This window comes from Gopherus evgoodei, unplaced genomic scaffold (assembly GCF_007399415.2).
Source record: "Gopherus evgoodei ecotype Sinaloan lineage unplaced genomic scaffold, rGopEvg1_v1.p scaffold_49_arrow_ctg1, whole genome shotgun sequence".
Lineage (NCBI taxonomy): Eukaryota > Metazoa > Chordata > Testudines > Testudinidae > Gopherus > Gopherus evgoodei.
This window is the reverse complement of record NW_022060070.1, coordinates 1,330,229-1,345,411: the sequence shown is the minus strand read 5'-3', so window position 1 is coordinate 1,345,411 and position 15,183 is coordinate 1,330,229. Positions and strand designations below refer to the sequence as shown.

The following is a 15,183-nucleotide window of genomic DNA, read 5'->3' as shown; positions in this document are numbered from 1 at the left end:
GGCTCTAGGCTGCGTTGTGCAGGAGGTCGGACTAGAGGTTCACAAGGGGCCCTTCAGGCCTTGGGATCTATGAATCTCAGCTTTCATTTACATTTCAACCCAGGATACCCTGGAGGCCTGAGGCTCACCCGTTAGATCCAGAGAGGAGAAACACCAACAAAACACCACCCACCCCTTGTGTCCCTGGGACTTTTCTAATTTCTCTGCCCCCGGCAGCCCCTTGCTGGTAAAGCCTCTTTCATCCCTGCCTGCTCCCCATGAGTATTTTAACCCAAAGAGTCTCACATTGAAAACAAGGAACTTGAAGAATCTCAGAAGAGATGGCTCCAAAACCACGGGGATCTCTGAGCCAGGGGACGTTGTAAAGGCCAAAAGTCTAACTGGGTTCAGAAGAGAACCAGAGAAGTCCCAGGAGGCCAGGCCCACCAATGGCTATTGTCTAGTAAGGGCAGCTGTACTCAGATCTGTCACCTAAGCAGAATGGCTCAGATGTGGGAATCTCCCTCACATCCCCTACAGTGAGGATTGATGCAAGGGCCATACTTGAGTTCTCCTCACCATGCTTTGGATTGAAGAACTTTAGCTCTTTCTCCAGCGCTCCAAGGTCACTCTCCACACACTACTGGTCGTAAATCTATTGGTCTCTCTGCTATAGCTGGCCACATTGGTTCGATATTTCTCCCACAGCCTCTTGACCAATTTGGTTTGTTGAAGTGACCTACATATAAATGGGAAAGTTACTGGTGACAGGAGAATATTGCCCTGCCTTTGCCAGTCTCACCCCAGTTCTCCAAGGAATGGAGCAGACAAGAAATGACAGCAATGCATCATTACCGCCTTCAGGTTCAAAAAGCCCCAGACAAACATAGTGCTTTGGGATGTGAGAAGCTCTATTAGAGGTCGCACTGATAATCAAAAACAGAGTTAAGAAGCTCTTTCTCTGGGGAATATTCTCAGCACCCTCTCACGGATCTCCTTCGACCTCATCCCGTAAATTACTGGGTTCAGCATGGGGGGCATGAGGATATGGAAACTGGCAACCAAAATGTGGACAGAACGGGGAATCTGCTGGCCGAATCTGTGTGTGAGGTATGAGAAAAGCACCGGGGTATAGAATATGAACATCATAGACATGTGGGAGCCACAGGTGCTGAGAGGCTTGAGGCGTGCGTCCTTGGATGGGAGTCGGAAGACTGCCTGTAGTATACGAACATAGGACAAGAAAATCATGATCAAATCCATCACTAAGAGGTTAACTAAAAACAAATCATATTCTCCATTGGCCCTAATGTCTGCACAGGCCAGCTTTGCAATTCCCATGTGCTCGCAGTAGGCGTGGGCAAGGACACGGGCTCTACAGAAAGGCAGATGGTCAACCAGGAACACCATGGGGAAAATGAGGACTCCTGGCTTCAGTATAATCACCAGGCCTATCAGTGCAATTCTCTTCTTCGCTAAGATGACAGTGTATCTCAGAGGGTCACAGATGGCCACGTATCTGTCAAAAGCCATAGCCAGAAGAACAGCCGACTCCATTCCCGTGAAGGTGTGAATGAAGAACATCTGGGTGAGGCAGCCACCAAAGCTGATCTCTCTGAAGTTAAACCAGAAGATGCCCAGCATTCTGGGCACTGTAGCAGTAGAGAGGCCTAGGTCGATGACTGAGAGCACACACAGCAAGTAGAACATGGGCTGCTGGAGGTTAGGCTCTGTTTTGACGATGAACAGGATGGTGCAGTTTCCCAGCAGTGTTATGATGTAGACAGTGCAGAAGAGGATGGAGATCCAGACGTGTGCGGCTTCCAGCCCCGGGATGCCCAGCAGGATGAATGTGGAAGGGGGGGAGTAGGTATAATTGAGCAGTGGCATCTCCAGCGGTTGCTGATGTCCCAGCTGCGGGCACAGACACTCCCTGAAAGGAAAAACATTGCTGCTTTACTCTGCTTAGTGTTGCTCCTCCAAACTGTACTTAAGAGCCAAAGAGAGAAACTACAGAAAGAGAAACGAGCAAGTGAGGAAAGGGAAGTTGTCAGCTGAGACAGTCAGTGAGCGCCGTGGAGCCTCTAAAGACAGCAGGAGCCCCAGAACAGAAGACTTTCATGCCAGGGACAGTAAGGCCAGGAGGAGGGACAGATAGGAGGGACTGCGTTACTACAATATCCTTGTAATTTCTAAATCTTACAGAGGACCGTTTGGGAATAGTGACCATAATATAATAGCATTTAACATTCCTGTGGTGGGAAGAACACCTCAACAGCCCAACACTGTGGCCTTTAATTTCAGAAAGGGGAACTATGCAAAAATGAGGTTACTTAAGCAGAAATTAAAAGGTACAGTGACTAGAGTGAAATCCCTGCATGCTGCATGGACACTTTTCAAAGACTCCCATGATTTTTCCAGGGACTGAGGTGAGGCTGACTGGCCTGTAGTTCCCCAGTTCCTCCTCCTTCCCTTTTTTAAAGATGGGCACTACATTAGCCTTTTTTCAGTCATCCGGGACCTCCCTCGATCTCCATGAGTTTTCAAAGATAATGGCCAATGGCTCTGCAATCACATCCGCCAACTCCTTTAGCATCCTCGGATGCAGCGCATCCAGCCCCATGGACTTGTGCTCGTCCAGCTTTTTTAAATAGTCCCAAACCACTTCTTTCTCCACAGAGGGCTGCTCACCTCCTCCCCATGCTGTGCTGCCCAGTGCACCAGTCTGGGAGCTGACCTTGTTTGTGAAGACAGAGGCAAAAAAAGCATTGAGTAAATTGGCTTTTTCCACAATCTCTGTCACTAGGTTGCCTCCCTCATTCAGTAAGGGACCCACACTTTCCTTGACTTTCTTCTTGTTGCTAACATACCTGAAGAAACCCTTCTTGTTACTCTTAACATCTCCTGCTAGCAAATCACACTCCAAGTGTGATTTGGCCTTCCTGATTTCACTCCTGCAGCCTGAGCAATATTTTTATACTCCTCCCTGGTCATTTGTCCAATCTTCAACTTCTTGTAAGCTTCTTTTTTGTGTTTAAGATCAGCAAGGATTTCACTGTTGAGCCAAGCTGGTCGCCTGCCATATTTACTATTTACTATTATTTCTACACATCGAAAGTGACCTCAGGAGGTCATCTAGTCCAACTCCCCGCTCAAAGCAAGACAAATCCGCAACTAAATCATCCTAGCCAGGGCTTGTCAAGCCTGACCTTAAAAACCTCTAAGGAAAGAGATTCCACTACCTCCTTAGATAACCCATTCCAGAGCTTCACCACTCTCTGAGTGAAAAAGTTTTTCCTAATATTCAACCTAAACCTCCCTCACTGCAACTTGAGACCATTACTCCTTGTTCTGTCATTTGGTACCACTGAGAACAGCCAAACTCCAACCTCTTTGAAACATAATTTCCTCCCATATGAAGTTGACAGATGACACACAAATTGAGGAAGGGGTAAATAATGAAGAGTACGTGTCATGGATTCAGAGCAATCAGCATCGCTTGGTAAACTGTGAACAGGCAATTTAATCTGGCTAAATGTAAATTCATCCATTTGGGAACAGAGAACGCAGGTCATCCTGACACCATCGGGGCCCTATCCCTATCTGGGGAAGCAGCGACTCTGAAAAACATTTGGGGGTTGTTGTGGATAAGCAGCTGAACAGGAGCCTGAAGTGTGCGTCCAAAGAGCTAACATGGTCCTGTGCTGCATGGGGGGTAAAGAGGTGGTTTTCCCGCTGTACCTGACACTGCTGCACCCGCTGCTGGAATCCTGTGTCCAGCTCCAAGACCCACCGTTCAAGATGGGGACAGACTCTAGGTCTGTAACTATTTAGCTTCCCAAAGAGAAGGTTGAGGGGTGACTTGATCACAGTCTATGAGTATCGACATGCGGGACCAATATTTAAGAAAGGGCTCTTCAGTTTAGCTGAGAAAGGGCTGCCATGATCCACTGGTAGAATCTGAAGACTGACAAATTCAGACTGGAAATAATGAATATGTGTTTAACAGGGACAGTAATTAACCATGGGAACAATTTCCCAAGGGTCCTGGTGGATTTTCTGTCACTGACAATTGTTAAATCAAAACTGGATGTTGTTCTAACAGCTGTGCTCGTGGATTGTTTGGGGGCAGAGCTCTGGCCTGGGCTGTGCACGGAGTCAGACGAGGTGCTCACAACGGTCCCTTCTGGATTCGGACTGTACAGGGGCAGCAGGATATCAGGGGAGGTTTGGAGTTGGGAGGGGAATGCAGGGGCAGGGGGCTCAGCTCCAAAAGTTTGAAAACTACATTCGGGGTGCAGGTAAGGGGTAACTAAGGGCTGTGTACAGGCAGGAGGTAGCTCAGGGTGGAGGGAGGGGTAGCTGGGGCTGTGCGTGTGCACTGGTAAGGCAGAGTGGAGAGAGGAGGTAGCTGGGACTATGTGCAGGAAGGGGGTAGCTTAGCGTGGAGGAAGGGGGTAGCCCGGGGCTGTATGTGGGCAGGGTGTAGCTCAGGGTGTAGTCAGGACGTAGTAGGGTGACCGTATGTCCCATTTTTAAAGGGACTGTCCCGTTTTTTGGGACGTTTTCTTATATAGATGCCTATTACTCCCCACCCCCTGTCCTGTGTTTTCACAGTCGCTGTCTGGTCACTCTAGCAGGTAGCTATGGGTGATGTGAGAAAAGGAGGTTCCAGTGACTTCCACGCTAGCTACCCCCTTCCTGCAACCTGAGAAACACACCTGCCCACACACAGCCCCTAGCTACCCCTTCTCTGCACCCTGAGCTACCCCCTGCCCACACACAGCCCCTAGCTACTCCCTCCCTGCACCCTGAGCTACCCCCTGCCTGCACACAGCCCCTAACTACCCCTTCCCTGCATCCTGAACTACCCCCTGCTCATACACAGCCCCTAGCTACTCCCTCCCTGCACCCTGAGCTACCCCCTGCCCCCACACAGCCCCAGTGACCCCCTCCCTGCACCCTGAGCTACCCCCTGCCCCCACACAGCCCCCAACGACCCCCTCCCTGCACCCTGATCTATCCCCTGCCTGCACAGAGCCCCCAACGACCTCCTTCCTGCACCCTGACCTACTCCCTGCCCCCACACAGCCCCTAGCTACTCCCTCCCTGCACCCTGAGCTACCCCCTGCCCCCACACAGCCCCAGTGACCTCCTCCCTGCACCCTGAGCTTCCTCTCCCTGCACCCTGAGAAACATACCTGCCCACACACAGCCTCTAGCGACCTCCTCCCTGCATCCTGAACTACCCTCCTGCTCACACACAGCCCCCAACGACCCCCTCCCTGCACCCTGATCTATCCCCTGCCTGCACACAGCCCCTAGCGACCCCTTCCCTGCACCCTGAGCTACCCCCTGCCCCCACACAGCCCCAGTGACCCCCTCCCTGCACCCTGAGCTACCCCTGCCTGCACACAGCCCCCAACGACCCCTCCCTGCACTCTGATCTATCCCCTACCTGCACAGAGCCCCCAACGACCTCCTTCCTGCACCCTGAGCTACTCCCTGCCCCCACACAGCCCCTAGCTACTCCCTCCCTGCACCCTGAGCTACCCCCTGCCCCCACACAGTGCCAGTGATCCCCTTCCTGCACCCTGAGCTACCTCCTACCCCCACTCAGCCCCAGCGACCCCATCCCTGCACCCTGAGCTACCCCTTGCCTTCACACACCCCTAATGACCCCCTCCCTGCACCCTGAGCTACCCCCTGCCCCCCACAGTCTTTAGTTACCCCCTCCCTGCACCCTGAGCTGCCCCCTTCCCACACACAGCCCCTAGCTACCCCCTGCCGGCTCCCTCAGTGATTCTGAGACTTTTTGAGCTGATTTTTGGATGCTCTCCCCTCCCCCCATCCCAGGCAGGTGGGGTTGCTGGCTGAGGAGAGCGCTCTCCCCCAATAAAGAAGTCAGACTATGCTGATGAAGAAACAATGTTTCAGGTGCTAAATAGCCCCAGGAGCCACTTTTCTGAACTTCACCGCAGTCGCTGACCCCTTGCGGAGGGGTCTTCAGGCCAGGGGCGGGCTCGGTCAGGTCTGCAGGGTCACATACCCCACGCTGCCTGCCAGCGTTGCCGACCCGGCTGTCTGCAGAGCTCAGAAGTTCACAAATAAAGCCACTCGGGAGGAAATGCCACGGCTGAGCGAGAGCTGTTAGCGTGAGGCCCAGGCCGAGCACAGCCAGGCAGGGCTGGCTTAGGGCCAATTCCACCGATTTCCCTGAATCGGGCCCCGTGCCTAAGAGGGCCCCGCGCCCAGTGAGAATCTCTTCCCTGGCTAGAGGCGCCTTTTTAATTTTTACTCACCCGGTGGCGCTTCGGATCTTCGGCGGCACTTGAGTGGCAGGTCCTTCAGTGCCACCGAAGATCTGGAGCAAATGAAGGACCCACCGCCAAAGACTGGGAGCACCGCCTGGTGAGTACAAGCTCCAAGTGTTTTTTTACATTTTTTTTATAGTCATCCCTGCGGGGCCCTGTCAAAACTATTCGAATTGGGCCCCGCACTTCCTAAAGCCGGCCCTGCAGCCAGGTCACCTGGCCCTGACTTCTCACTCCCTGCCCGGCCTCCTTTATGGTCTGGGAAGAAAACCTGCCTCCCAAACCCAGCCCAATGGAATCGGAGCCCTGCCAGCAAACCACCCATGCTGGCACCTCCCTCTCCGAGCCACTCAGCCCCCCCTTGTCACTGCCCTGAAGCCTTGCGCAGCCCAGCCTGGGCTGGGATATAGCAGGCAGCAAACTCACCCCAAGAGCAGAGAGAGGTTTGTCTGGGAGCGTCGGGATCCTGGCACGCCATGGAATGGCCGAGAGCCACGACTGCGCATCTGGGAACCCGAGAGTGTTAGTAAAATATCCCAGGATCCCCCATGGAGCAGCCTCCCAGCCTGGCCCCCAGGCACTTGAGCAGAAAAAATTCTCCAGCCCCCAATCACCCCTGAACGTCCCTCCCCAGCTCCGTGTCTGCAGACGCAGGGGAGCAGGGAGAGTTAATGGTCCCACCGGCTCTGCCCACGCTGGGGGTCAGGACCTGCCGGGAGTTTGTGCGGAGCTCGGGGGAGGGAGGGGTGAGGAAGAATGAGCCTCCCAGAGAGAACAGCCCAAAGCCATGCAACGAGCAGAGATGGGCCCGGCCCCACCCCACCCCATGCGCTGACTGCCCCAAGCTCAGGGAAAGCTCTGACCTGGTTCCAGACTGCCCAGTGTGGGCCCAGTCTGCCAGCTCCCCGACAGGCTGAGGGAGGGAGCCCACCCCTTGCCAAGTCACCTCTCCCTGTGCCTCAGTTTGCCTATTTGTATAATGGGGATATGTTCATAGGGACTTTCCTTTGCTTGGTGTTTTCAAGATCCTTCTATGGAAAGTGATAGTTATTGAGGAGAATGACTGGTCTCTGATCCCTTAATGACAGCCCCGTGTGCCTGGAGAAAGAATTCGTGTCTTCCCTCAGGCATCTGTCTCCAGATCTGTCTGTCTACTATCTATCCATCCATCCTGGGCATTTACAGGGCATCAGACTCTATGGAGACCTAGGCACTATCCCTTGTTTTCTTACTAATCAACTATAATTTTTAAATACACAAAGCAGCCAATTCCTCTCAGACTCAGCACAGAGCCCGCAGGTCCCTTAATTACTGTTTACTCCTAAAGCTGGAAAAATAGCACAGAAGTGCAGACAGGCTTGTCTCCAGCCTGTTTACATTCGGTTTCTCACTTATCTGCTAGATGCTGAGGAAACTGCACTGGATTGCACAGCACTATATTATAAATGGGGCACAACTATGTGCCGGCTCTAGGCGTGGGATGTTGCTGCAGATGCTGGGGTGAGAGAGGTGCGGGACACGAATACCTGAGGGGGATTCTGAGGGAAGATGCTTCCATCTCAGAATTCACAGGTACCATCTCTTGACACATCCAGTGCAACGTGGGTATGATGGAATAGAAACTAGGTCTGTTCTTTCCACTATGTGCATCCCAGGGCCCTTGTCACAGGGGAAGAGTTTGCTTCAGTATCACTGGCCAAAATGTTCCTCTTTCCTGTTCATCCTCGGCTGATGGCCTCTAGCCCTGAGGTGGCTGCATTTCAGTGCATTTCAGGGGCACAGTGGATACTTCAGGATAAAAGATGTTAGTAGATATACAAAGGAAGGCCAAATTCTGAGGCCATGGCCCTTACCTTGCACTGATGCAAAACTCCCCTTGGAGTGAGAACTGAGTAAAGACCTCAGGAGCCAGCTGTGGGTTAATGCACAGAGACTTTCACCTCCTCCTCTTCCATCTCAGGGATCTGGCTGCTAACAGGAAGCAGGGGGCAGGTGGGGCTGTTCCCTGACTTTTATGTGCTGCAAGGCCTGGAGGTGCTAGGGCTCCTCACTGGAACAATTCTAAGTATTTTTCAACATGGGCAAGACATCTTGTCTCCTACCTTAATTTGAGAAGTCGGCTGAACTGTTATGCCTGAAACTTTCAAAATACATTTCAACCAGATGCAGAAACTCAGCGTGGGAAATTTCAATCCAAACGGTAAACAACTGAAAGTGAGGTCTTCTAATGGAAGGTGTCAGACAGCCTTAACTACCGGTGATGCCACCAGCACCACCTGCAATGGCCCATCCATTTGTGAATCCACTTCTGCTCAGCTCTTCGTTACAAGAATGTTGGTGGCAAGAAGTTCCACAGGCCACGTACAATTTATGTAACATTTTTCTCTTTTATTGGCATTATACATTCAGACTTCCAATGAAATTGAATGTTCCCTTGTTTGTATGTTATGAAAGGGAGTAAATATAAACACCTGATCCTCCTTCTTTGTTGATAAAGGCACAGGTTTCAAGGTCAGAGGGGACCATTCGATCATCCAGTCTGACCTCCTGTATAACACAGGCCATTAAATTTCACCTAGTTACTCCTCTGTTGAGCCCAGTGAGTTGTGTTTGACTCAGGACCGGTGCAACCATTTAGGCGACGTAGATGGTCGCCTAGGGCACTAGGATTTGGGGGGTGACATTTTTTTCGGCAGCTAACGTGGCGGCCGGATCTTTGACCGCCCTAGTCGCCTCCGGCATTTAGGCAGAGGGAGCTGAGGCAGGGGAGCGCAGAGAGGGCCGCCTGCAGCAAGTAAGGGGGGGTGGCATGCAGGGGAACGCCCCGCCCCAGCTCTCCCCTGCCCTGCCTCCTCCCCGAGCACGCCATGGCTGCTTCACTTCTCCTGCCTCCCAGGCTTGCGGTGCCAATCAGCTTAGGTGCTGCAAGCCTGGGAGGCGGGAGAAGTGAAGCAGCCACGGCGTGCTTGGGGTGCTCGTGCTTGGAGCAGGGGTGAGCTGAGGTGGGGGCAGTGCCTCAGGGCAGAGAGTGGGGGGTGGGGAGCCGCCGCAAGGGGGGCACCTCAGGGGAGAGGGTGAACTGCTGCAGGGGGGTGTCTCAGGGCGGGGGCACGGGGGGGGTGCAAGGTGGAAATTTCGCCTAGGGAGCGAAACATCCTTGCACCGGCCCTGGTTTGACTAAGGCCTGGTCTGCAGTTAGAATCACAGAATCACAGAATCTCAGGGTTGGAAGGGAACTCAGGAGGTTCTAGTCCAAACCCCTGCTCAAAGCAGGGCCAACATCAACTAAATTTACATGGATTTACAACATTGAATCATGGAGCCACAGGGTGAGAAGGGACAGCAAAGATCACCTAGTTTAACCCCCTTCTAAGAGGCAGGATTTGTTCCATCTAAACCATCCCAGAGAGAAAACTATCCAGACTTCTTTGGAAAACCTCCAGTGAAGGAGCTTCCACAACCTCCTGAGGCACCTGTGCCATTGTCCTCCTTTTTGTTACAGTTCGGAAGCATTCCCAGCAGAGAATGGGATTATCACTTTCCAGTATCAGGGACACAAATTGGTACAGGGCACTTATGCAGGACTAAATTCTCAGACACAAATGACCATGGGGGCTGTGGATTTAGAACAGCTCACCTGGAGAGAACTAGTGGCAAAAATCAAACAGGCAGGAGATTTACTGTGAGAGACTGGGGTCTTAAAAAGACAAGTCAGCAAAAAGATTCCCTCAGAGCCCATGCAGGCCATCACATTTACAAATAGCGGTCCTCACTCTGCCAGTCGTCCTCCCAATTCTAATTCCCCTACCTCCCCCAACCCTGGGCAGCGCCAACCCAAGGAGACACGTAGGAACATGATTTGGAAGGAGCTGGTGAATTTAGGGGAGGATTTGGGAAAATATGATTGCCAGCCCCTTAGCATCCTGATTAATGCTTTGTCTCAGGCTATGCAAAGAACGGAGTTAATGCAGGGAGCTCCCCCACAACCCATTGCCCCAGTACAGAGTGCATCCCCCACGCCCACTCCCCGTCAAAGCCAGATCCCTGCCCCCTCTTCTAAGAGCAGGCTCTGGCAGTCTGATGATGTGGGGTGCCTGGTTCCCCACAGGGCTCCCCAGCTGATTGCCAGACTTCAGTACGACATATGCGGGAGACCCACTAGAGGGCTACAGTGGGGACCCCCGGAGTGTTAGCCCAATTGCTAGCATCAGTAAACAGAAGTCCCCAGGGGATCTCCAAAGGGAGACCCACCACTAAACAGGTTCAGCTCAGCATGTATGAGGGAGATACTGTCTCCAATGATTTGTCTCTTGGGAGTGGTGATTTGCCAGTTAAGGAAACCATTCCACTCTCCCAGTGTTTGTCTGTGAACAGCCGTGTGGTCTGTGAGAAGGGGGAGGGAAGTTCTAACTGTTTGTCTAGTCAGAAAAGCAGGTTCACTGCTGGAGGAGAAAATGTCCCCAGTGTGCTGTCTGTGAAAGAGGAAGAAAGTACCTCCCAGTTTATGCTGACTCAGGATTTGTCAGTTGTGCCAGATGTGGCTCTGGACTCAGCTAAAACCCAGAAAGATGCCCAGGAAGATGTTTCTGTAGAGCAACCCCTAGCTGAAAAGGGAAAGGACAAAATTTCTGGGGAAATGGATTGTTGTCTAAAAGTTCTCCTGAAGGAGTAAAACCTCATGGTAGCTTTTGCAAGCAGATTACTGCAACTAAAGGGTACGGAAGTGAATTGACTGAGTTAGCTCAGGATGAGTCATTGCCTGTAGCAAGCAGCAGTGTAGGTGCTGAGAAATTTGGTTCAGTTTCTAGCTGTCAAAGTTTCTCAATTGACTTTGTTTTAGAAAGATCCAGGGTGGAAGCCATCCCTACTAAAACCACCACTGCCTCTGTCACTGCTAAGTAACTCTCCAACATAGTTTTCTCAAGAATGGGAATTCCCAGAGTAATTGATTCAGCCTGGGGCTACCAAGGCTTTGGGCATTAAGCAACGTTTCCACATAGCTGGACACCCTGAGTCCTCTGGACAAGCCGAAGGAACCAGTCACACACTAAAGGAAGCTTTGAGCAAACAAGTAAAGAGCTCAGGGAGGGATTGGGATGAAAAGCTGCCACTCACCTTAATGGCTCTAGAGGCTCTAAGGTGATCCATGGGTGCACTCCCTTTAAAGGGAAATGCATACGCCTGAAAGGTGGTGGTGGGGAGTGGAACTGCCTAGTGCCTGGGAAGGGAAGGTGGGAACAGAGGAATGGGTGCACACCTTAGCGGAGACAATAGCTGCTTTGCACAAGCAAGTAGCAACACAGCTTGGCATAGTACAGCAAAGCACAGACAAGACAGTAGGCTGGGGAAAACCTCCTTCACTATGGGAATTAGGCCAAGCAGGAGGTTTTCAGCGAAGGAGCACTCTTTGTCATAAACGTGGGCTGGCCCCTGCTTTATTGTGAATCGGGCCAGCCCCAGTGTTTTTCAGGGAGAAATCCTGAATGGGAAACCCTGGCGGAAATGGTTTCATTGCTCACAGTTCAAAGAGTGGAAGGGGAAACCATCTGACTCTCAAGGAATATTATAACTGTCTTCTCCATCCTGTCGGCCACCCTTCTTGGCCAGCAAGAAGGAACGGCTTGTGGCCATTGGAAAATATGTGTTACGTGGGATGGTCAGTGCCTACCCCCATGTGAGACAGGGAAAGGCCAGAAAAGTCCTTGATTTATTATGGCCACTTTCACGTAGGTCACTGCTTCATGTTCATCCTGCAGTATCGGTCCCAGATTCTCCCAGTATATACAGAGGGGAGTGTGGGAATTTGTTCTCTCTTCTCTGCCCCCTCACAGGTCCTCAACATGAGCCATGGCATCCCACTGGTGCACCAGCACCCTGCTGTTCGTAAGTGTCTGGAGTCTGATGCTGTCCAGGCTCTATCCTGAACCTGTGATCCCTCAGAACCTCTGGAGGTGCTTGCCAGCTGGAGCCCAGGAAGTCAAATTGCTCTGCCACATGTATGGATCCTATGGGAATGGGAGAAACCGCCTGGCCCTGCCACCTCGCTACCAGTTCTATGCTGTTGGCAATTCCTCAGGTTGCCCCTGGGAAAGCCTTGCCAATTGCACGCAGAGCGCCACCGGAGAGTCACTCAAGTTTTGTTATGAATCTAAGACCACCCCAGACTCTGTCCCATTCTTCTGTAAGCCATTGTGGTCTTGAATGGGACGTACACCATCAAAAACACCCAGTGACAGCCTCCGGGGTGGCGGAAGGTGCAGGGGAGCCCCGGTTTCCTCTGGTGTTGGGGAACAACCATGTCATCATTGTCGTTGGAACTCAGACACCTCCGTTACCCGGAGAGGAACTTCAACTGTCTCTGATCACATCAGCAGGCAAGAATATCACACGATTCCTCATGAACTGGGAAACACACTGGACTGGACTTTAGCTGGACATGACCTGACTCAGCAAAGTTCCCCAGACTGGGTAGTTCCATTAAACAGTACGTGTGACAAGCTTATGCCAACAGTTTGGTTTAAATTCTATCAGCATATTGCCATTTCTGGGGATTTCACGAGCCCGGTTTGTACAGAGTGGAATTGGGCTAACAACAAAGAACAGTTTTAAATTTCCACTCTCTGATCACAAACCTTGCTCCCCTCTGATGTTTAAGAGCCCCAATTTCAGGACCCCATGTGTTGAAACTGGATCAACCAGAGCATTTGGTTCTTCAACTTCAGACGTCTCTGAAGGAGGTTCAAATCCATGTAGAGGGCATGAATCTCTCTCACATTGCACCGGCATGTGCTCCCCGCATTGGAACTGGCCATAAGGGTTGGGATGAATAGGTAAGACAAGGGGCCAGCGGTTGACTGTGGAAATAGAGTAAAAAGGGAATTAGGTGATTGGCTTGAACCTGTAGGAACAGGAACCTCTTTGGTTGATGCCGCAAATATAGAAGTTCTGGCTAATAAACTGTCACATGCCACTGAAAGTACAGGGAAGATGGGAACCCCATTAACAGCATCTCTGAAACAGGGAGGTGAGGAACAGCAGTTAATAAGTAAGGTATTTCCTAGACAGAAAAGACTCATAGAAAAGGCTGAAATGTTAATAATGTCTGGTGTACAATCCCTGCAGAATAATGTCTCATTGGCCTCAGCATGGGGGACAGGGCTCGGTGGTTTGAGCATTGGCCTGCTAAACCCAGAGCTGTGAGCGCAATCCTTGAGGGGGTCATTTAGAGAACTAGGGTAAAATTCTGTCTGGGGATTGGTCCTGCTTTGAGCAGGGGGTTGGACTAGATACCTCCTGAGGTCCCTTCCAGCCCTGAGATTCTGTGTGAGCAAACTCAGCCTCTCACCCCAAATGTAGTCAAGGGAATGATTTGGCAAGTCATAGCAGAACAAGTTCCCATGGAGGCAGTCAACCTAATTTGACCCCATGTAATGGAGGAAAAGTTAGTCCTCCAGCCCTGGTAGAGACTAGATAATGCTTTGTACAAACGCTGCCAGCAAAGCTGGCAGTTATTCCTGATAACTGTGGCAGGCAAAGAAATTAGAGTGTCCCACTAGGTTTACAGATTAATGAGACTCAGTAATGTACTCCAGAGATCCTAACATTTGGGGCTGGCAGAAAGATAATGTGTGGATCACAGTCAATGTAAAGGGTGTAAGAGAAAAGGCGGCTTGGGCTGTATCTGTGAAGACCAAGCATTGGAGGAACATGATGAATGCTTCTTCCCACGACCTGGGGATAAGTCTCTCTCTTCCTTCGATGTTACCCAGGAAGAGGGGTTTGCTATTGTCTATGTTGGTAAAGCAAGTGTGTGTGTGAGGACAGGACCAGTTCAAGTTTCATGGAGTGGTGAGACCCTATCTCTCTCTCTGTGTTTTCTTCTGTACCTCAGCTATAGCTTTTTACCCCTGACTTCTTTGATCAGTTTTTGCAATCTTTAATAATGTAGCTCTTCTGTCTATTTAGGCTCCTTTTGTGGGTATCACTATAATTCAATAAATAACTTTTATGATTAAGCTGGTTGCTTCCCTCTCGCTCTCTCACTCTGAACTTTACTCTTTTGTATTTTGGCTTCCTTGTTTACTTTGCAGCAACGCTCCTCTTACCTAAGCTAAAGATCCTTGTAGCACCCCAAAATCCTGTGGGGTTTGCTCATCAGTTGGGTTACTGCCAGAACAACTGCAAGGTGACAGTGGGGCTAGGGACCTGCTGAACCTGGGACATATGAGTGTGGCAGCTTGGAAGTGCTGCTGGCCTAGCCTGTTGAGTCCAGGGATATATACGCGGTCAGCTTCAGAGCGCTGATTGACCCGGGGCACTCAGACTTTGTGTGTGTGTTTGTGTCCATCCGGTTCTGGGGCTGGAGGAACCCAGACCTGGGGAACCGAGGTCCTGCAGGGTAGCTCCATTCGGAGGGGACTTGCAAAAGGGAGAAGCAGAGCTCCATATAGAAACACACCTGACACAAGCAGCACACTGATAGAATTACAGACCCCCCCAGAAGAGTAACCCCAATAAATGAGTGTACCCCAATGTAACACACATCTGGTAACATACTGGTACCTATGAAGCACCTACAAGGGATCAATATTTTTAAATCAGCATTCCCCAATATCTCGCATCCAAGGAGTTCTAAAGGAGTTGTTTGAGGAGATCTGTGTCCCACTGAAGTACATTTTAATAACTATTGGAATTAAAGGGTGGGACTACAATTCATGCTTTTTCAGGCAGTAACAAATTTAGACCATTGCAAGCTGGTTCTACAGCCACTTTCCTGCCAAGTTTCCCTGGGTCACGTCCTACCTGACTCTCCGCAGTTTGACAGCTCTGAGTTTCTGTGCTCTATGGCATCTCAGGCATCTATATAGAGCTTTGTCTGTGGCTGGCTGGT

The 15,183-nt window shown here is 51.1% G+C and overlaps 1 protein-coding gene across 1 annotated transcript; it reads right to left on the bottom strand.

The window, feature by feature from the left end:
• Positions 1-924: 924 nt before the first annotated feature.
• LOC115643014 (olfactory receptor 52E4-like) lies at positions 925-1,869 on the bottom strand. The gene has a single exon (XM_030546763.1). The coding sequence runs from the start codon at positions 1,867-1,869 to the stop codon at positions 925-927; it is 945 nt and encodes a 314-aa protein (XP_030402623.1).
• Positions 1,870-15,183: the final 13,314 nt, after the last annotated feature.